Source organism: Pocillopora damicornis, chromosome 2 (genome assembly GCF_964200805.1).
Source record: "Pocillopora damicornis chromosome 2, jaPocDami1.2, whole genome shotgun sequence".
In the NCBI taxonomy this organism is placed as follows: domain Eukaryota; kingdom Metazoa; phylum Cnidaria; class Anthozoa; order Scleractinia; family Pocilloporidae; genus Pocillopora; species Pocillopora damicornis.
Window position 1 is genome coordinate 28,623,056 of NC_142671.1, and position 22,707 is coordinate 28,645,762.

General features: G+C 39.0%; 1 protein-coding gene across 2 annotated transcripts; it reads right to left on the minus strand.

The window, feature by feature from the left end:
• Positions 1-4,454: 4,454 nt before the first annotated feature.
• LOC113664856 (uncharacterized) lies at positions 4,455-22,588 on the minus strand. Of its 2 annotated transcripts, XM_089198178.1 has the most exons (17): positions 21,834-22,588; positions 21,378-21,496; positions 21,160-21,211; positions 20,147-20,225; positions 19,704-19,965; positions 19,383-19,434; positions 18,238-18,310; positions 16,790-17,585; positions 16,085-16,156; positions 14,389-15,150; positions 13,634-13,832; positions 13,080-13,150; positions 10,535-12,782; positions 7,386-8,719; positions 6,450-6,516; positions 5,743-5,918; positions 4,455-4,675 (listed from the first exon to the last, which is right to left on the minus strand). In XM_089198178.1, the coding sequence occupies exons 2-17, from the start codon at positions 21,447-21,449 to the stop codon at positions 4,634-4,636; spliced, it is 6,357 nt and encodes a 2,118-aa protein (XP_089054304.1). In that variant the 5' UTR covers positions 21,450-21,496; positions 21,834-22,588; the 3' UTR covers positions 4,455-4,633. The 2 variants fall into 2 exon arrangements, with proteins under 2 accessions (XP_089054304.1, XP_089054303.1); XM_089198177.1 differs by lacking the exon at positions 21,834-22,588 and having other exon boundaries at positions 21,160-21,495.
• Between the last annotated feature and the right edge of the window lie 119 nt (positions 22,589-22,707).

Sequence of the window (22,707 nt, forward strand, 5' to 3'; positions counted from 1 at the left end):
CAGCTGATATCCTTAAGCTGGTAAGAGAAATCTGAAAATCACAAAGCGCAGTCAATGTCATTATCTTATAATAATGTACTTCCTACTAACTTAGACGAAAATTAAATGGTTTTTTAAACTGGAGATGAAATTTCCATTCAGCTGATATCTTTAAGCTGTTTTAAGGAAATCTGAAATGAAAATTCCCTCACAACTGGGCTCCTCTTCACATATCTTCAAACACAAACAAACAATTTAGAAAGACAATATGAAAGTAATGATTCTTTGGACAGCGCTGTCATGTAATCTTAGATTGAGCAACGAACCAAACAAGCCGGAAAGATTTAATTGAGAAAGTTGTACACAAATGAATGAGAGTGCTACACATGAAACTAAAGTCGTCCAAGAGATCATGAAGTAATGATATTGATTTATTTTTAATTTAAAATCTGTTTATATTTTTTTAACTCTGACAATAGGTAAAGGGCCTCAGTTAAGAACAATAGCTGTGTAGGTCCATGAAGAGGTTTCTCAAATATGGCTCAAATGAATTTGTGAATTGGCATTTTTCAAACTTCTTTGCCATTGCTAAATTGACCACGACGTTTTCCCAGAAACCATCTTTATGCCCTGGAAAAAAATTAAATCTATAGAAAGCTTAGTAGCCCACTGGCATGTATATCTACATGCAACTCCTCTTTACTAGATAGATATAAGAGAGATGGTAAGTTTCCTAGCTCAAACACTTACCATCTCTCCTATTTCTATCGACAAACATTACGCTATCGACATTGCTGATCCTATATATGCAGGACGCGTGTCATATGAACTTCGTAATAGACCTCGCTCACCATGGAGTCTCTGTGGCTCAATGGTAGAGCATCGGAGCGCGGAATCCGAAGGTCTAAGGTTTGATTCCTCATGAGGACCCACAATTTTTTCTTTGTCCCACGCTCGTGAAAAGACGATATATTCATGCCCTCATCCTCGACTTAAGAGCCTGAAGAGTCAGAAGCCATTGTCGCTTTGGCAAATTCTAAAGCTTTTCTTCGTCAAGGAAAAGAATCAAGTATGAAAAAAGCTCAGCTATATTGAGTTTTCTTGTACATACCGTAATGATTCAATTAGCACCTGGGGCACTTATTAACCCTTGATACCTACAGGGACAGCGCTTATTCGAAACGGGGCACTATTAGGGGACACGGCGCTATTTAATTCTCGGGAAACAGCAAATTGTGCGAAAAAAGCTTTGATGTTTATTTGAAAAGGATCAAGAACGCTGATGAACGGACATGCAGTCCCCGAGTCTTTCCTGGCCAGGAAGAACAGCAAGGCAATCGTCTTCACAAAATTTGAAGGCGACATCATTTGTTTAAAGGAACTTTACACACACATGGATATTATAGTTTTTGTAGAATAAGCTTTGAAGTAAGGAATTAAGCAATTAAAGGAAGATGAACCACCTTCGATCGGAACGTGCAGGTACACTAACAGTATTATCACTGAAACAGAATAGTGCCACTAATTGGTATAGGGGCGCTTATTGTAATGCGGGTGTTTCATACTCGACAGGGGTGATTATGAAAACAGCGGCGCTCATTAACAAAAACGAATTCGAGGGAGGCGCTTATTAGAGGGGGTGTTAGAGGGTAGTGCTTATATTTGGGGGGTGCTTAGATACATACATACATACATCTTTATTTAACAATGCAGGTTATGTAAATTGGCAAGACCAAAGTCCTGACGTGGACCTGCCTAACTACAGCTATATATGTTATTTGCCGGCTGGGAGGTCCGTATGGTGAAAAACTGTGACCGAGGTCTTGAAAATACTGCCCGAGGCCGTAGGCCGAGGGCAGCATTTTCAAGACCGAGGTCACAGTTTTTCACCATACGGACCGACCCTTAGCCGGTAAATAACATATTTATTGTTTTAAAACTTGACGAAATTCTTTCCGAAAGAACCCGAATGATTTATGGCCGTAAATACGGCAAGATCTTCCATAGACTGAACAATTTTTGAGTGAGTAAATGGTAGTTAAAATAGAGGTGATGCAAATTTAAGAGAGATGCCTCAGCGAAACATTTTCATTTCCGTAACGATAAAGGTGATTTAAAAGGCTTCCAAACAAACTTTGAAACATTATTTTTACAAGTATCTGTCACAATCTGACACCTGTCAATTAGAGAGCGCGCAAGAAAAAAAAGGCGTAGGAACATTTGAAAACCAACAGAACTAGTTTGGCAAGGACTGTCACGACAATGTTTTCTTCAAAACCAGTTAATGATCTAACGGAAAGTATTATTCACTCTCATCGACCATTCATTCATGTACGAAGATTTACGTCTGTTTATTAAGTAAACGGCGAGGAAAGTAATTGTGAGTAAATTCAATTTTTTTATTTTGAAGTTGTGAGAGTTTGCTCGTTTGTTTGCTGTAATGGCGTGTTTAACTCTGATCTTTCCTTCACAAAAACTAAATTCGAACGGCACACTCCAACGAGATACAAGGGAATGTAATGCGGCCTTTTCTCAAAATATTCCTTCAATTTCTGTTGTGGAATTTAGGTACAAATGTCCAAATTGAACGGAATTGGAAAGACTCACCAGGAGCGTATGTTTGTGGTAGAACTTAAATTAAAACTTCGCTCGCTCTTTCACTATGAACAAATTGCTCGAGAAAATTCAGATATTAAATGAATGAAAGTTCCATCGTTCAGTTTAACTGTAACCAAGTACCTCACGTTTCAACTTTCTGGGTACTTTTGTGAACGATTAAAATTAATTGCAGACGATTTTTAGGCCGCTTGTCAACCAACGTAATGACACTATTGTTTATACAAATTCATTCTGAAACCAATATTTTTCTGTCAACCAAAGTGGTTTGATAGAGAGAAAAGAGAGGATTCATAAGTTATTTATCGGCTTGAGGTAGTGACCGACGTGTTTGCTTAAAAATACTGCCCAGCCGGAAAACGAGGTATGTTTATGAAAAATGACAACGAAAGTTGGGATGTACTCGGCGACTCACCGTGGCCCGTGGGCAGAGATAGGAAAATACTGACCGGGTAAAGAACCAATAAGATTGCAAGATTCGTTACCGTGCCCTCTAAAAAAACAATAAAATTAAATATTGTCGCCCTTAATATTATTTAAAATAAGGATAAAAATATAAGTGAGCAAGATATAAATTTCTTCTTAAATACAATAATGATTAGATAAATTTAGATGCAATCATAAATAGTAAATAAATATATAAAAATATAAGTAATCATCATTTTTCATTGAAACACAGCAGGAACCTGTGGCAAAATATATGCTATTTATTAGATGTTTGTTCGCATTAAGCCCATCTTAAATGATCGTAAATTTGCACAGTCCTCGACGTGATGCGGAAGAAGGTTCCATGCCAACGCAGCCCTGTGTTTAAAAGAGGACCTGCCAATTTCAGATCTTGGTCTTGACACTCCAGATCTTCTGAATTTCTAAGTTTTGCGTTTTTTGGTAAATCCAAAAGGATTTGTAGAACTACAGCTCTTCTAGGAAGGGTCTCACTGGGGTTAACCGTTAGTTAGAAAATGTACAAAAAAAATAGCTCTGGATTTCTTAATGGAAATTGACCTTGAGGACAGATTTTTCAGCATCGAAATTAGTTTTTGCTTTTCAATTTTTACTGCAAAATCCGAAATCTGTATTTCAAAATTTCAATCCAAATGTACAAATCGAAAGCACCCAGAACCTTGGAACGCTCTGCTCACCTCTAAGGAGGAAGAGGCTAGAAAAGGTGCCCTAAAAATAGCCCGTTTAATCACGCCCTTGCCAGCATACCACGGTTGGCGGGGATCCCCTGCTGCTGTCGAAAGACAGGCAGTTGAAAATTGGGAAGCCCTTGCAGCTGACCTTCCCACCTGGCACAGTGCAGTATCATCTGATGCTCGTTTAGCCGAAAAAAAGTGGATTCAGGAGTCCAAAAACAAAAGAGCCATTCGCAAGGTGCGAACAGCGTCTGCAACCAGTACAGTACCAATCTTTCCCTGTCCAACATGCAGACGCCTCTTCAAGTTAAGGGCAGGCCTCTCAAGGCATCTTCCTACGCACTGACCTTGACTTTTCTGTTTTCAATATTCGAAGTCTCATGGTCATTGTCGAATACGACAGACGAACAACTACCTTTAATAAAAAGTAAAGGTTTTTGAAACTGGTAATGGAATTTCCATTCAGCCTGGTTTGTATCTTTAAGTTGGTTAGAGGAAATCTGAAAAAAAGCACCTCACAACAGAGCTCCACTTCACAAATCTTTAAACACAAACAAACAATTTAGAAAGGCAATGTGACAGCAATGATTCTTTGGACAGTGCTCTCATCTAGTCTTATATTAAGCAACAAACCAAACAAGCCAGAGAGATTTAGTGAAGGAAGTTGTATGCAAATGAATGCGGGCGCTGCACATGAAGCCAAAGTCTACCAAGAGATCATGAAGTAATGATATTGATTTATTTATAAATAAAAATCGGTTTATTTTGTGGAAACTCTGACAATAGATCTAGGGCCTCAGTTGAGAACGATAACCGTGTAATTCCATGAAGAAGTTTCTCAAACATGGCTCAAATGAACGTATGAACCAGCAGTCTTTCAAACTTCTTCTTTGCCGTTGCTAAATTGACCACGAAGTTTTCCCAGAAACCATTTTTATTCCCTGGAAAAAATAAAATTCATTACAAAATTTAGTAGCACACTGACATGTACAACGCGCATTGATAGGTCAGGATTGTAGTTTTATTTCTTCGTTTTCCCCTTTTTTTAATAGCGAATTTTTTTTCCTGACAGTTTTTATGACAGTGTTGCAGACAGCAAAAAAGAGAAAGAGTTTCCTCGGCGAATTTTTTATTCTTATTTTTTAATTCATTCATCTTTTTTTCGGGTATATGCTTTTTCCCTCATCCTTGACTTAAGAGCCTGAAGAGTCAGAAGCCATTTTCGGTTGGCAAACGTTATAACTTTTCTTTGTTAAAGAAAAAATTGTAGTATGAAAAAAAAACTCAGCGATATTGAGATTTCTTGTTCATACCTTAATGATTCGATTTAGCGCCCTGGGCGCTTATTTGCTCTTGACATATGAAGGGAGGGCGCTTATTCGAAACGGGGCGCTAGTAAGGAACACGGCGCTTCTTTGATTTTCAAGGAAAGAAAATTTTGCACAAAAATCTTTGATGTTTATTTGAAAAGGATCAAGAACACTGATGAACGGACATGCTGTCCCTGGACCTTTCCTGGTCAGAAAGAACAGAAACGAAATCGTCGTCGCAAAATTTGAAGGCGTGATTATTCGTTGAAAGGAACTGTGCACACACATGGACATTATAGTTGAGAGAGTGTGACGAAGACCACTGTTTTTGTATAATAAGGTTTGAAATAGGCAATTAAGCAATTAAAGGAAGATGAACCACCTTCGATCTGAATGTGCAGGTACACTAAAAGCACTATCACTGAAACAGAATAGTGCCGCTAATTGATATAGGAGCGCTTATTGCAATGAGGATGCTTCATACTCGATAGGGGCAATTATAAGAATGGCGGCGCTTATTATCAAAAACAAATTTGAAGAAGGTGCTTATTAGAGGGGATGCTCATTAGAAGGGGGCGCTTATTATAGGGCGCCAAATCAAATCATTACGGTACTGATCAGTAGTACCTGTTTAAACAGTAAGAAAAGCTATTGAATTTAACAGTTGACTCATTGGTTCAAGCTAATCTATTACTCACTTGTTTAAGCGTACCATCCTCTGCAGTAATTTTTTGTAACGTTTTCATTTCTTCAGTCATACAATCTACTTTGTTCCTACATTTCTTAATGGCCATTTCCTGCTCTGCCTGTTTCTGCAACACGTCTTGAGTTGATTTATACATGTCCAAGAGGGAATCCAACTGTTTTTCATCTTCTGTGAAAGTATTATCAATAATTTACGATAAACAGTCATAAAGGCAATTCTGTCTGAAAGCGTGTTAATCCGTCGAATTTCCAGAATAATGATTAAGTCCAAGGGTACTGCTTTACTACGCTCTGTAATATATCTGTAGAACATATCGAACTTGTGAAACCTTAAAATTTAAGATGCAATGGAAAAAAACAGTTACCACAGAGTTACCAAAGTTTACCAGTGATGCCCACAGTTATCTGAAGTGAGAATCATCATCGAAAACTTCTGATATTCTGGTTAGTTCTAGTCGGCTGTAACTCTATTTCTGAGTTTACCAAACTCATTTGAGATCAAAATTTAATATCAAAACGTTGAAACCTCTACAAAGCAGAGTCTATTTTCATATTTCTCCAAAATGAGCGTGAAATGTAAGGGGCTCTGTTATCAATGAAAGTAGTTTTAAGCAGATGTTCGCACAAAAGAGGGGCGATTTTTTTTACAAATGGAAAACCCTTTACAGAGCAGGAGAAATCCTCAAGAAGCGAGACTCACCTAATGACGTCCTTTCTTGCTCTCCGAAGTTTGTCATCCTCGCTTCCCTCACCCAACTGCAACAAGACTGTATAAATAGAGAAGACAAGAATATTAGTTCCTGATCAGTTAACTGTTTTAAAGACAAGTGATTCTGAATAATGGTAAATTTCTTGAAAGCGTTCCGACAGCGTTTCCGTTATCATAAAGTTCGATAAGTAATTAAAATAATAACAATAAAAATGATGATAATAATTATAATTGACCACTCCCCCAGCAGGGCTTCTCAGGGCCAATTCATACAAATTGTAAATAAACATTGTAAAAACAAAAATCCCAACTGGCCACAGGCAAAGCGCAGCCTAGGAGTTAGACTTGGGGCAACCAAAAACAAAAAAGTGAGCAACGGGGTGAAGAGCTGAACCCGGGACCACAAGAGTACACGTCCAGCGCCCTAACCGCTTGGCCAAAATGCTCCAGTAATGCTGGAAAAATTCACGTGAAAATCACATTTGTAATAATATTCCATATGTATCAAGATACGAGCTGTTAGTTGTAAAATGAAGGCTCAAGGAGAACTACAAAGATCATTGGCAAACTATTTTAGAAACTATTTAACAACCGGGATTGCACTGAGCCCAATTGAGCAGAGATTTGAAAACTATCATTCAAACCGTCAATGTGTCAAAAAAGTCATGTTATTATATTTCACTATGTCTTTCCTCATTGCTGGGTACCTCTCTTAGTTTTACATTTATTGAAAAAAAGAACCGGATCCACTAGTTATTCTCGACAGTGATTTTGCTTTACTTAATCAAAGACGGATCGCGTTACCAAAATTTTAGAACAGATTACTCATTGATGCTTCCTTCAAATAAGCTGTATTTAGAGTGCGAGAAGAGGATAAGGCGGCATAATGTTGCATGGACTTATAACCTTTAAGAAAATTAATATTACCTTAAAAGTTTCCTCCTCTCTGAAGCGAGAGGCCCTTTTAAACTTCTCTCCAATCTTTCCCAGAAGGCTACCATCGATGTTGTTGGTGCTGACTGGATCGCCGTTTTTGTCTCGCAAAAGAGCGTTCTTTTCTTGCCATAAGGCAAGACGAAAATCTCTCTCGGCTTTTCTTTGTTGCCTTTTATGACCGAACGGAATTGTTTCAGTGAACTTTTTGGTCCCTGTGCTATCACTCCCTGAATGAACGTTTCCTCTTCTTTCACAGTTGTTTGGAGCGACATGTGAACCATCCCTCCATCTTTTCTCATTTGCAATGACTCTTTTGTTCAGAGAAGATAAAAACTCAACAGATTCCGGAAGGTACCAGCTTGGAAAAAAATCTTTCAAATCCGTTTCCTGACCTTGACGAACTTTTTTCCTTGTTACGTTTTCGCTTTCGTCTGTGCCATTTGTTTTCAACTTATTCATTTTTTCTACAGCGCCGATCCCTTCAAAAAGATTACAAATCCAGTGTTCAGCGTCGACCGTTTTTTCCTCAACAAATTCTGTTCCATAGCCATTTCTTCCCTCGATGTTTTGCTTGTCACTTTCATCGTCTTGCTCGTATGTGCGATGAGAAAGCTCTACACGAGTGTGTTGTTCTGGCACAAATCGTTGCTTTTTTGTCATTCCTGAACCGTTTTCAACCACTGGATATGTAACTGACGTTTCCACTTCTTCATGAATTTGAGGCACGTTGGAAATGTTTCCTCTTTCAATATTGTTCACAAACTTCTCTTTGTTAAGCTTAATCTCTGCACTTATAGAGTCGATAAGACCATTGTTATTTCCAACCATAACTTTACTCTCCACCAGTTTAAGCGTCAAAACCTTTTCTAAAGCACTTGAATGTTCCCTTTTTGAGTCAACAAGGCTTCTCGTTTTGGTATCTAAGTTAACTAGTAAACGCTCAATATCTTTCTCAACAGTGTTAAATTCATCCGAAAGCGGTGTAACCTCGTAGAGACCCGTCAAAAACCCAAGTGAGTCGTTTAATTCTGTTTCATCCACCAAAAGAGTGTCAGCACGACTATCAGCACCAAACGAGCCTTGTAGAGCATAAAGTGACTCAGGATTTACCTTTTCAAATTGTTCAAAACCGGAGGGCTTGTATCTGATAGAATCAGACCTTTCGTGCTTTAAGGTTGATTCATCTGTTTTCTTCGTTGTAACGGAAGTTTTGTGGGTGAGTAATTTTTTTCTTTCTTCGGTGTTTTGCTGGCAATATCGCTCCATTTGAGCTCCTTTTGAACAGGTTTCTTTATTACTACTCGGTAACAAGTCCATCTCATCGCCTGTGGAAAGTGGGTACCAAAAGAACATGTTATTCACTATCTCATTATTAATCTATCAATTTCATGTGAAGTAAGTCAGAACATGGCAGTTTTCATGGCATTGAGGGACCACTATTCCCTTTGGGTGAGAAACATTCTTAACAGTTTGTAGCATTGGTGGCTATTTTTTAGTATAATTGCTCCATCGTTACAAAGATGCGTGCGCTCTGATTGGTCGAGGATTGTGTCATATGTTGCTATAATCACCTTGGAGGCGATTATGGCATTAAATTTCAAACTCGCTGCCACGCGTTTCGTCATAAGAGTCATTTAGGAAGAGAACGGAAACGTCAGTTGACAACGACGCACGAAGCAAAAAGACCGGTAAGGAACTGGGTCGAGTACATCGCCCCGTTGTGTTTCAGAAGTGACTTGGCTGTCGTTGTCAGCGCTATCTTTGTTCTTGAATATCATCTTGAATGTCATTTTGTTTCGTGCCACCAGATTTTAGTGCTACTCGTTCTTCTTCATAATTTTACAAAGTATATTTTGGAAATCGTCGTGACAGTCGTTCTCTCCTTTTTTACTGAATCTCTCTCCTCATTTATGACAGTACATCTCTTTTGAGCACTACCTTCATTACTACAATGCATTTTGAACTGATATATGGCAAAACCTTATAGAAACCATGCGACCGAACGTGCGATGGAGTTGTTTACGATGACTTCTTGTTTAACAATGAAATAATGAAATTATTATTAGCTGGTCACCATTGAAACGGTTAAGACTTCGGTTTTTTTCTTGTTTCTTTCAACTAATTAAGTCGTTCAAGACGTAATTAAATTAATAAATTTAGAATGACTCATCGAATGAAACTGATTGTCATTTCCTTAAAAGCGTGAGCATGACTCTCTTGTCCTCGTTTTCATCGGCGCTGATCAAATATTTAAGACATAAAAAGTGCAAACCGAGCTCATTCTGGAATTGTTATTCTCTGACTTCAATGCGCAAAGTATTCACTCACTTGGCAAAAATGTAGCGATAAATTTTCACAACTACACTAAACAAAACAAGGAAGGGGACCTACTTATCCTAGAAATGAGTTCTGGATTAATTCCAATCATTGTTTTCTCGTTTACAAGCGCACAATTTACGCAAATCCCACGCGTTTCGATCGCACGGGAAAACCAGCGAAATGACGTCCTGAATTTGTTGAATATAACGACGATGCCAACACCGGAAGTCGAAAAAAAGTGTCCTGTCCAGACTACCCGCGCGCTCTCCCGCTCTGAAATGACGTTCCCGTTCCCGTCCTTTTGCTAACTCACTCTCATGTTACGCAAGGAGTGAGAAACGCGATAGAGTAAAATTCGATTTTGAAGAGCAGAAAGGATACCATGAGTGTAACTTAACACTCTCCAAACACTTTTTAAAAGAGACACAAAGTAGTTGCAGATTAAATTAAATTATGAACCTATTTAATTCTAATGGAATATGGCTGCTTATCTCAATACCAGTAATCAAAACGATTACAGAATTGTTTCAACCACAAAACAAATTTACAACAGAATTCAAAAGCACCTGAGCAATTATACTAAAACAATTATTCGTCTCAGGGTCAGTGAATAGTGTCGCCTTCATCTCGGGGATTATCCATCAATATCCATTTCGCCTTTGGCGAACAATGATCAATGTAAAAAACGAATGAAATATTGTGACTTTCCCATTGAGCATGGCTTCCCTCTGAAATTTCATTCTCAAGAAAAAGTAACGCTGCTTGATCGTGATGTTACAAAGCATAAGTCATCAGCGTATCAATATTCTAATATCGCATACCTATGAGCTGTTCAATTTTGAATTCCCTGGGCTTCGTTTTCTTTGCATCGCTTGATGAGAAGAATTCGTTGAGACCGGCTTTGTGTGTAGAATGTTGACCCTCCCTCCTAACTTTTCGCCGTAAATCCTCCGTGTTTGTCCGGTATTCAGCGTCTGTATAATCTAACCACGGAAGAAAAACTTCACTAAATGGCTCAACAGAGTCAATAGGGTCGGCAGTTGAAACGTCCACGACGTCGAAACAGGTAAGAAAGGGGGAATCAAATGGTTCAATACAGGAATCAAGTAAATAATGAGTCGCCAGGTTTGAGTCTTTTCTAACCGCGGTTACCTCATCCTGTTGTATAGCATGCTGTTCAGTTGCCAAGTTTCGCTTGGAAACAAAAAATTCTTTTGTGGCATGTTCTGCTGTTCTAAATGGCTCCTGTCTGTCAAGCCTCCTGGTTTTTGTTCCCAGGCGAGAGGAAGAGGTTTCGTGGTGTTGCTCCGTAAGTTTTGAATCATCCTTCGAGATCTTTTCCTGAAAGGAAGCTATTGTCTCTCTCAGAGAGCAACTCGCTCTTTTTTTTCCACCATCGAAGTATTTTTTCCTTTCACTGTCGTCAGTGCTTTCCAAATTACTGATTTTTTGCTCTCTGGTCAATTTGTTATTCGCCTCCCGTATGATATTATTGAGCCATTCTCTTACGGCTTTCTTAGTTTTCTCTGGATCTCTGGTCATTGGACAGTTTGATTCCAGAAAGGCTCTCGTAGGTAACCATAATGATTGGGTTCCCTTGTTTCCATCTTTTGCGGAAAATGTACTTTTTGCTTTCCTGACATTAGTTGCTATCTCTTCTCTATCAACCGTGCTTTGTTGCCTCTCATCCTTACTGGTTGAGCTCATGAACCCTTGGTGAAGCGTTGAATATTCAACTTTCGATGGTATGACTTGTTCGCCGGGATTAGAAACGAGAGAGCGTGTTTTTTCTTTGTAAGTTGTTCTTAGGTTGTCATTTGGAATATCAGACTTCGTAAGAACCTTACTATCAGTTTGGAAAGCGGTTGACCTTTTATCTTCCTTCATTTGCGCTAACTCTAGTTTCAAAAGTTGTGTCTCCTTATGAGCTTCTGAAAGTTTCTCCTTTACCTCTCGCAATAGTATCTCTGCTTCAGTCTTACTTTTGATAAGTCTCTTTATTTCCTCATCTCTTTCGTTTATAACTTTACTTTTCTGGTTAATTTCCCGGCGCAATTCAAAGTTGAGGGAGGTCACGTCTTGAGTATTGATCAGTAATTCCTGGATTTTTTCCTTTTTCTTAGCGCACTGATCAAACCAGTATTCAGAGTTGCTCTTAACACTATTCAGATCGTTTTTTAAACACTTAATTTCTTCCTCTAACACTTCCCCATAAACTGTTTTCCTTTGAAGAGTTTCTTGTAGCTCTTGGATCTTCATTTGATAGACTTTTTCGTCAGAGTTCTCATTCTGTTTCCTCAGGTAAAGGGGTTCAATTGTTGTGTCAGTGGATTCAGTTTTAAAGGTATATAGTAGACTTGCTTCTTCAGACGAGTTTGACGTTGCCAATAGTCCACCTATTGTCCTCTCCTTGACAACGTTCAGCTCGTTTTCTAAAGTCTCCAACTCTTGCTGCAACATATCCTCAACAGCTGTCTTATTTTCAAGAGTTTCCCCAAATCCACGGTTCTGACCCTGATAATTGCTATCAAAAGCTATGGAACTTATAGTCTGCCCGGTGAGTTCTTTGGGCTCAGTTGTATTTTTAGACGAGTGTAAAGTTGGAAATTTGTCGCATAGCACTTCCCCTGGCCTTGCAACCATGTCCTCGTTTGCGTCGTCTTGCCTGTGTTCAAGGAAAAACTCAATGCTTTCGATTCTAACAATTTGATCTTTATCTGACCCATCAGCTTTTCCATGTGTTGTGAGACCATCAGTTTTTCCACGTGTTGTGAGATCATCAGCCTCCCGTTTGTGCTCCCTATTACTTTCTCGGTCGGCCTCCTGACTTAACGACGCACTTACTAAGTTACTATTAACTGAAACAGCAATGTTATTATAGCTCCTTGATGCACTTGTATTTGGACCGTCACATACACCTACAGCATCACTGGAAGAAGAAAAACTTATTCCTGTCATGGAGGATTCTGACGAAGGTAGCTCAGCACTTGATTCACTTGACAGACTCTCGATACTTCCAGTTTGGGAAAAAATGCTTTCACCAGAGGTATGCGTACGTCCTTCACTTAACTGAAAAAAATGAGTACTTTCTAAGTGAAAGATCCGCACTATTATTTAGATTGGAATAGTCCTAAGAAGTGCCGATAGCAATCACAAATAATCTTGGTATTGCATATTGTGCTCTGTAATTGCAATATAAAACTCGCCCCACTACCTAACCTTCTCGCCTGCGCGATCATTCGTTTTATCTACGTTGAGTTCTTATTGGCTGTTTGGCATTTTAACATCCTACCCGGTTGGTTTAACGATAATATTTTCCTTTGATCTTCAAAGAAGAAACTGAACTGGCAAAAAAAGAATACTTACCCTAGCGGTTTCCACTTCAGTACCAGATTTCGCGTCATCAGTCTCCTGAGGCTCTTCATTCTTTTTAGTTTCTGAAGATTCAAGAAAAGAACTCCTTTACAAACATGAACTTGTCACCTTAGCGTCTCAATTCTATCCCCAAAATTTAAAAATGTACGTCCTCGACAGCTTGCTGATGCTACATTTTTCTCTTCTGTACTGAGATGTACATAAAGATGTAATAAACCACGTTTATAGGTATGAGAGCGAGTCAGGAGACCTGGATCGAGTAAACCAAATCAAGTTTCACGAGGCAAATTTTGTGACACAAAAAACCTAACCTGTCAAAACAAAAAACTTGAATTAAAACTTAACCAGAAGCGGAAAGGAGGTTACAGGACTTGAATCACCATATCAACAATAAACCTTAAATGGTAATTGGATTCATCGTCTTAGGGGCCTGAATTCCAGGGCTGCAGTAAAAGTATTTTGCAACTGAAAGGAGTGGTTTGCTACACAGCGTTATAGTATTATTGAATGTGACTTTGCAGTTTTCGTAGCTCGATATGCCAGACCTGAAATGGTACTTTGAGTTTGCTCTCCAATTCCCGTCGTGTTGGATAAATTAGCTTTGCCTCCATTGTCTGATGTGGCTGCGGTCACTACTGATTCTTCTGACCCCATGAAACGCTTTATCGTCCCCGTAAAAATGTCTTCCATTATTTTGAACATCGAATGAAGAACTTTATTAGCATCGTCTCTATCAATGACCACCTAAAGATGATGAAAAAGGAATCAAAACATCTCTACTCCACTTGGTAAATGCGATTATTCAGTATGTATTTACTAAGACTAAACTATTGCATGACTAATCCCTATCAAAGACTTTAACATTTTCGCAGTCAACTTTTTTAACAAAGAGGAGTTGGCTAATCATAATTTATTGTAATTCCTTCTAGCTGAGGTTAATGCTATAGGCAATGGCTGTCTATGAAATTACGTTCGTGTTCTTCGAACCTTCTGTGGAGAAACATATTATTTGCATTCTAATTTTGAACAAATTGTGCAAAAATGATTGGTTTGAGAGGTCTGTTGGTACGATGAGCGTAGTCCTTCAAACAGTTTTGGTCAAAATTAGCAAAGTCATAGTCACAACCACTCCAATGATGAGTTTTTGAAGTCCCCACAGCTTTACTATATTGCTGTCAAGGCTAAAAAACAGCCTTCTCCCCTCATTTTAGACTAACAGAAAATACCCGTTGCTATTGAGGCTGACCCGCTCCTCTGCTACGTACCAGTCAAAGCACACATTGCTATAGGTATACCCCACCTGTCGTCCTTGTAAGTCAGCTTGCGGTAACCCCTCCAACTCAGCTTTCAAGCGCTTTCTCTCGGCCTCGTGCCAGTTTAACAAGTCATAAATACCATCAGGATACAATAATTTATAACCAGTTCCATGGGGTATGTAATCAACATTTTGATGTTTGGCTCGGAGCGAGCTCTTTGTGGATATTGGCACTAAAGATGATGGTCTATAGCAGTGGGTAGCCTCCTCGTCGTCCAAAACAGACGAAACACGACGTGATAATTCCTTCATCATTTGAGCCCTTAAATCTGCAGGGTTCTGATCACTTGATGCTTTTCTTGGAAATTTAACTCGCGGAATGGGAAGCGAGGGTGGAAGGAGGACGTCATTGTCTGCTAGGGTTTCATGGCTGCCGCCCCCAGCTGATTTTTGCTTCAATTCCAGAAGTATTTTGTTTCTCAGTTGTCCCATTTCTTGATCAGATAAGTTCATGGGAACGTTTAAAACTTTTGGCTTCTTCTTTCGCGATGATTCTTCTTCCTTCTTCGCAACCATTTCCTGAAATCGCTCCCCAAGAACATTGTTCAATTTCAGAGCAAAGCTGTTCTTCCATTGCTTGATCCTGCTAAACGCTTGTTGCTCTATTTCTGACGCATACTTAGGAATGTCAGTCAGAGGGGAGTCTGAGGCGATTGTTGCTCTACGTGCACTCTGCTTAGTCCTCCACATCCTGACAGCAGCCCCCACTGTTGACACATCATCATCTCCGCTTTCTGATGAAACACTCTATAAAAATAACATCAGTGAAAATTACTCCATTATTCGTTTGCTTTTAAGGTGTCACTTTTTGGGAATCAGCTTTCTCTTACTGTGTCATAATTTGATAATCTAACTAAGGAATGTAAAAATACTATTTTATACAATTTTTATATCTAAATGTGGTCTGAACGAAGTAGTTCAATATAATTACTTATCTGTATATTCTTATACTTACCATATTTCATTTGTAATTCATATTTGATGTGCTCAGCTTTAAAGTTTTTACACGTGAGCCTATGGCTCGGATATATAGGGCAACCTTATTTCAAACTATGACATTAATGAAATGATTGACTGATTGATTGAGTTTGCTGGTTGTCATTTACAGTCCTGAGAAGGCAAAAGCGCCAAGGGAATGAAGTGTCTTGCCATTGAAGAAGAGAAAATATCCCGGCGAAGGCTGAGACTAGGGACCTTCAACAAACCACGACGACGACGGCAACGAGGTGGCAAAAAAAAGATCTAATGAGCAGAACGATAGCTCAGCACGTGCCTTTTAAAAAATGTGTACATTTCTTAGCCGTTCTCTGCAAAATAACAACTTGAAATCATCAAAATTTTCGCGGTCTCAAGAGCGGGGAACCCGAAGGCACATTATTTAGGTTTCCATTTACTACTCTATGCCGCTTTCATACGTTATGCTGAGATTAACTCGTGGCACCGTTAGAGATAATAGGCACATCCAGTATTTCACGAGATTCAAGCTAAAAATATGTTTATTTTTAAATCGACGTCTTCCTAGGCGTTGCCGTCCTAACTGCTAAAGGTCCCTTCTAAGACCTCAAGAGGGCGCTCACGAAAGACAAGCCTGTCACTTCTAAACTTCTTCATTAAAATTTAGCGAAATTTTTGTTACGATTGTCTTATTTGCTGGTTTTATTTTTACCTTTTCAAATCTTACCATTTCGTGAGAACTCAAGACTTGCTCAGCAACTTCGTTTACAAGAGAAACAGCTGAAGGAGTCTTACGATCCTGAAAAGTATAATCGAATACAACTGTTTTTAGAGTTTTACAGCTTTACCTCAAACAAAAAAATTAAAGGAACTATGTTTTTTACCTGGGGCGTAACATACATTTAGCATTATATGGGGCACTTGTCGGACAAACGAACCAACTGTGATAGCCCCACTCACTAACGAGCTCTCTTTAGCTCTGCGGCCACCCACGGGGAATGGTGAGTTAACAGTTTAATACTGGGTGACCGCTTAATACAGGTTCCACAGATAAGGAGTATTATAAAAAAAACGATAAACAAGGCCGAGGGCACGATCCTTGCCCGGAGTCACATTTTTTAAATAACCACTCAACCTTGCTAGAAGTCACATCTTTTAAATTACCTGTTCGCTTCGTGTTTGACATTTCTGGATCCACTCTGGTAAGTTCTTAGACTACGAACAGTCTCTCCTCCTCCGCGAAGTCTCTCGCGCGAGTTAAAAAAAAGGACAGTTTTAAAATATTGATGGTAGCGCATCACAGGGATCACTGGGAGTTGCCTCACTGTTTTTTTTTTAATCGCGCTACGGAATTCGCCGAAAAGGAGGGACTGCTTGTAGTCTAGTTACGAAGCGCTTGTTAAAATTCTAAAATTTAAATCGTTACCCTCACCTTAGCTTCGTTTTCTTCGTCGACCTCTTTGACCAACAAGAATGACGGCTGTTTGGATATAGATTGTCTTCGATTGCGATTTATCCAGTGACCCATCACTTCTTCAGCTTCAAGAGGCTCTTGGGATGGAAAATGTTGATCACAAATTTGGCTGTCGTAATTATCCACAAGTGACATCACTGACGAAGAACGAGACCTAACTGCCTCTGAGGTGTGTCCCAGCGAAGATAAACTGCCTTCTTCTCTCAGGTTTTTCAACGATTGTTCGGGAAATTGAAGCCGCGATGGAGACGCTTTAACTTTGTGCATCGTTTCTTGGCCTCTTGAACGCTTCTCCTCCAAATTAGGTAGGCTCCATGTTCGGACCCGTCCCTCGGGCTCAACCGGAGCAGGTTCTGAGTAGGACATAGTTCTCTGGGCTGGCCTTCGCCACGTATGAAGCACGGTTTGGTTGTTTACCTCCAGCTCTCTTACAGAATCGTCAGATTCGCTACTGATTTCACAAGTCATATTCAAAGGGTAATTTTCAAACTGGGACGAACGAGACAAAACGGAGATTGTTGGAAAATATTCATTGTGAAAGGAGCCTTCTGATAGATGGGGCATAACTCTGAAGCAGGATGTTCGGTAAAGGTTGAAGGAAGGTTCGTCATCTGAGCATGTGGAGTTTTTATTGATGTGGGGAAATACTGTATAGCTTTGTGTTTTCCTGAGCTTCTCGGCAGTGAAGGCACCTGAAGAGTTTAAGTCGGTTGAATCACTCAGCGAACGTTGTCTTTGTTCGTAATTAATCACTCTGTGAAAACGGAAGAAACAGTAACTATCTGTTAACTTGTTCCTGGCAAATATATTATTGCACTATAAACCATCCTCCTTGCCTCCTTTTAAGCGAACACTTTTCTATAGTTAACTGCGGTCTTTAAATTAGAAATAAAATAAGATTTTTAAAATCACATCATGATGGTAATTTCAATTAAAAATTACCAGTCGAAAAAAAAAAAATATTTCTTTTTAAAAGGTTTCATTTTTTAATCAAACAGTGGCCTCAATGGTATCTCCACAATCAATTTTCAGTCTTTTCCATGGTGGCATATTTTCCCGTCGAGTATTATTCACCTTTCACCTTTGTTCTCAAAATCAACACGTTCTCAGGAAGAACATCCAAGAAGAATTCAATCGAGAGAAAAAAATTATTTTGGATCTCCCCTTTCCATGCCGGGAGACGCATTGTCCACATTGTGAAAACTCTGACGTCTATGTTCAAGCAATTGCTGATTTGAGCGTCGTCCTCATCAACTATCACGCGATTGAAATCTCGAGCTTATTATATAATTGTCCATTATGAATGGTTTCAGTTTCAAAACAAACATTTCTCCGGGAAATGAATCATATCTGTAATACATTTCGATCGCAAGTTATACCATTGTAGATACTTTGCAACTAGTTACCTCTCGAAGTCAAAATTCTGGTAAACGTGTCCTCGTGTAACTTGAGGTTGTTCATCTGCCGTAACTTCATTTCCTAGTTTGATGAAAGCAATTTATATCACACCATTATGTGTGGAACAACACTGAAGAGACCTATGAGAGTTAAGTTTCATTTTATTCAGCTGAATTCTACTTCCCCGAGTTTAGCACAAAAAAAATTACAGTTTTTTTTTAACGCCGGGACATAAAATCAAATTTTGTAGCTTTTGCTGTGAGTTGGTGGACATGGCCTTTGCTACTTAAGTACAAAGTAAATGGTTTCAGCAGCAGTTCAGTTGCGTATACCCATAGTGTAAGCTCGCCATCGGAACAAAAATAAGCCAAACAATAACGAAGAACCAATGAAGCCTGGTATTATTGCACGTGACTAACGCCTTGTATATAAAACATACACAATTTGCCATTGGTTTTAATTTGGTGACCACTGCTATTCAAGTCAATAACAGGCCTTAAAAATTTTGAGAGCAATTTCAAGTAACTTAAACCAAAGTCTAAATAAGTGTCAATGGACTAGGTTAAAGAAAAGACTGGGTGGTATCTACTCTTTACAGGAAAATAAGAATTCGGCACATACATTTTAAGAAGTATGCCCTTAAAGTCCTAATCGAAAAGTGCACATGATATTGTGAGTTTAGCTGTGTTTGAGATTTCAAAAGAGCGTGGTTTAAGCTTTTAAAAATTGTCTTAAAATTTGCTTAAAACCCGACCACGGAGGCTGTCACCTTCTATCGTCCTAGTAAAGTTTCTATACCCTTTCTTTCATCTCTCGGAACGCCGTTTGATTAATTAGGAATATCACAAAATGACTTTCTAAGTTAAATTAAATATTATGATTTTGTTTTCGATAACCAAAGAACTGCGTTTCGTGGTTTTTTACGTGCAAACCGATTACAGCTGTTTTAAAAATGACGGCGTTCATAACAGAATTTTTTTACATTTATGAAGACAGCTTAAGAGTATTCTCAGGTTACTCTTTGGAATCTCATAACGCGGTAAGTTGTTAATTTTTCATCCTTTTTTTAAAGTTTGGTATAGAAATTATCTGGTTTCTAAAGATGCTTCTCCCATAAGAAATATTAATCAGTCTAACCAGTTGTATGATTTACCTTCTTCTTTGTCCCCTTTAGGTTCAGTGAAAGTCAGCTCACATTTTGAAGCCTGAAATCAGAACAGTCAATAACCGTTTTGTGATAATCAGTGCCAGTCAATGAAATGTTTCTTTTCTTTTCCTGCATCTGGAGCAAACTCGTATGCATGTACCTGCTGGCGAAAGGAAGCAGACAGGCCGTGCAAAGGAGAATAACTTATACTCACAGAGGAAACATTTGATAAAGCTTATTTCATGATCAATTATTTTACCCTTGAGATTACAGAAGGTTTGGTTTTACAAAGCACCCTTTACATCAGTATCATAAATAACCACTTACCATTTCCTCACTTGTCGTTTGAATTTTTACACCCTCTACATCATATTCACTGATGTGCTCCTGACCAGTATGGTTGCTGCATAAGAACTCTGGCCGCTTTGAACCATTAAGTGAGGGAGCTAACTCAATACTTGAGATGTTTCCTTCACTTTTACAGTGTTTTGCACTGGACTTCATTCTTCCTTTGACGTCTCTAAGATCTGTGAAAGAGGACACTCGACGAACAGGAAATGCTGCTGAGGACTTGGAAACCAAACGTGAACTATGATGAAAAAAGTAAATAGGGAAACACCACAACTAATTTTGAGAAGATTTGACACGCCCACAAGGAGTGGAACCATAGACATATTCCATCAGGCATATTCCAAGATTCAGTACAAGCTATTCTAAGGACAACCCCGTTTTCCCACCAAAACGGGACAATTAGTGATATTTGAACAGACCTTAAGAAGTGACAGACTTCATTATCCTCTTTGGAGTCCACTCTCACTGACTCAGTTTCATCCGCTGTGAGGTTCTCTGCTAAAATGATAAATAAAAAAGAACATAAAGTCGCTTCAGGGTCACTCTTCAGTTGGGTCACTGAAAACTGTAGGTGGACCATGAATAAGGTATCAGCCAAAAAAAAAAGAGACGTGAGATCGAAATCCAAGGAGTGCGACCGAGTTATGTCAAGAAATGTCAGTTTATTTTAAATATATTTTCAATCCCTCTCAACAAAATCAACCTAATAAAGAAGGTTGACAAATTCACGCCACAAAGTCAAAAAGGCAGATAACTTTAAGACACCCTAAAGACTTGAAAATAGGCGTGCCGAATCTGTTTAAGTTCACACGAATACGACGCATTTCCCTGTGTAGAATATCTCTTGTTTTCAAATAAAATTTTTCAAGTAACAATTTTTCCCTTCCACACTCCCCTTTTTACCCTTTTTGTATCCACGCGCGGCGCGCGTGATTTCACAAATTAGCCAATCACGTCAAAGACCTCTAACCTTGACACTGGAAAAACTGACGTGGACATTTATGCTTACTTCCGTTGTTTGTTTTTACGGAGTTTAACTAGTTGTTTTGAGCTTTCGTTTACGCAAAATTTTGCTACCCCTTCATTGGAAGAAGTTTCGGAATTCTTGTTTTAGCCAAATGTCGTGGTTCATTTAACAATTTTAGACACATTTCCTACGGAGTTTGGACTCTAGCCTAATTTTCGGTGAATGGATTTTTTACACCCTCTAAGAATCTTCCTGAGTTGTGTCTATCCATTCCTCTCTTGGTTTTCATCTGAATCTTTGTAAGTCTCTAAGGCCATAAATACGGCAACTGGAATTGTCTGAATTTACCATAGCGTTTTGTCGTCCATTTGACGGTGGAAGAGAACCTTTTAAGTCCCTTGCGTTATCGGCGATACCTAGCAAGTTTCAAGGTATAAAGCCGAATTTTTAAAAACATTCTCTTACCGGATTGAGCGTTCCTCTTCAATTCGTCGGAAGATCCACTTGAAACTGCAGACTTACCATAGATGAAAGGAAGTAAATTAAGAAAAACGGCCTCAATGGCTGTTTCAAAAATAATACATGTCCAGAAATATTTTATCATTTTCATTCGAATGTGAACATCCCCAAAACGTTTGCTCTGGGTTCTTCTTAAAATACTACGCCTATTCACATACGATTACCTTGGAGTTGTTTTCTTCCGCTTTGCTGTCCTGTTTACGTGGCACTTCAGACCCAACTTCCTCCGACATCATTTCTTGGTCAAGTTTTTCTTACATCAGGAGCATACTATTACCTAACACTGTAAAATAGTCTGTTTCTTAAAACATCACTTCAAAATCTACGCAACAAAACAATAAAAAAACTCGAGAAAATGCGATGAAGTGCTCATAAAATAAAAAAAAACGTTAAACTATGGCAAAAATTCTGGTTGTAAACAAACCATGGCTTTGCGGTGTGCCTTAGAGCTTTCAAGATGCAGGTTTGAAAAAAAATATAGGCAGTTCTAAAGCAAAGATACTTTAAAATGCTTAAGAAAAAAGCGAGGTCAGATCTCGGTTTGGCCCGTACAGTCGCTGCAGTCTTAAAACGACCACAAAGCGAATCAGGTCAAAGCAAAGCGCAAACCATTAGCTTACCTCTGATGTTATCACCTCCCTGACAGTTCTTGAAATCCATAATAACATAAAGTCTTTTTTTGTTTCCCGAATTCACTTAGTACCTAGAAAATATCGTTGAACTTTCCATGACGAAGGGCATTATGACGCAACAACCGCAAACTTTACAGAAAATCCACTGACCAGCACTGAGTTGAACAAAGTGACTCGCTTTTCTCCCAGTTACATTTGCCTCGGTTTCAAAACGAGTTACGGAGCACAATCATTCATTATTCCACAAAGAAGCATTTTCTGACGTACACTGTAGCACACAAAACTGAAGGAGAATGTAGTATACTCAGGTGTTCATCCGTTGAGTATGATTCTATCACCAACGCACGCGCTCACGCCGTTGCCATATTCTACGAATCGCCTTTTTGTGCTGCTTTCTCGTTTGTTTTTCACTATTTTTGCAAGAGGAGCCTGAGTGCGATGAAACTATAATATCGACAGCCTGTAAAACGTCAGAGTGTTGTCACAAGCATGGAGGTTGACAGAGAAAATGAGTTCCCACCCAGCATTCGCATTGTTTGGCTTTTGTTAACGTGCTCTCAGCTTACACACACGACAAAATTTTAAAATTATTGAAAATGATTAGAATTGATTCATACTTAAAGATGTGCGTGCATCATTTGTTATTTTTGCCTCGATAAGGCAATGTAGCCTGATTACCAATAACCTCTCACGATAACCCTAACGCGATATCGAAAAGCTGTAACACGTAAAAACTTTTCACGCGTGCTTATGTCCTTGAACATGAGCGCACGGTCTTAACGGTCTACCTAACTAGAGGCATACTCTGTCTTCTCTGAGACGGCAGATAACTGGAGAGTACTAGTACCTTGGAGATAAACGG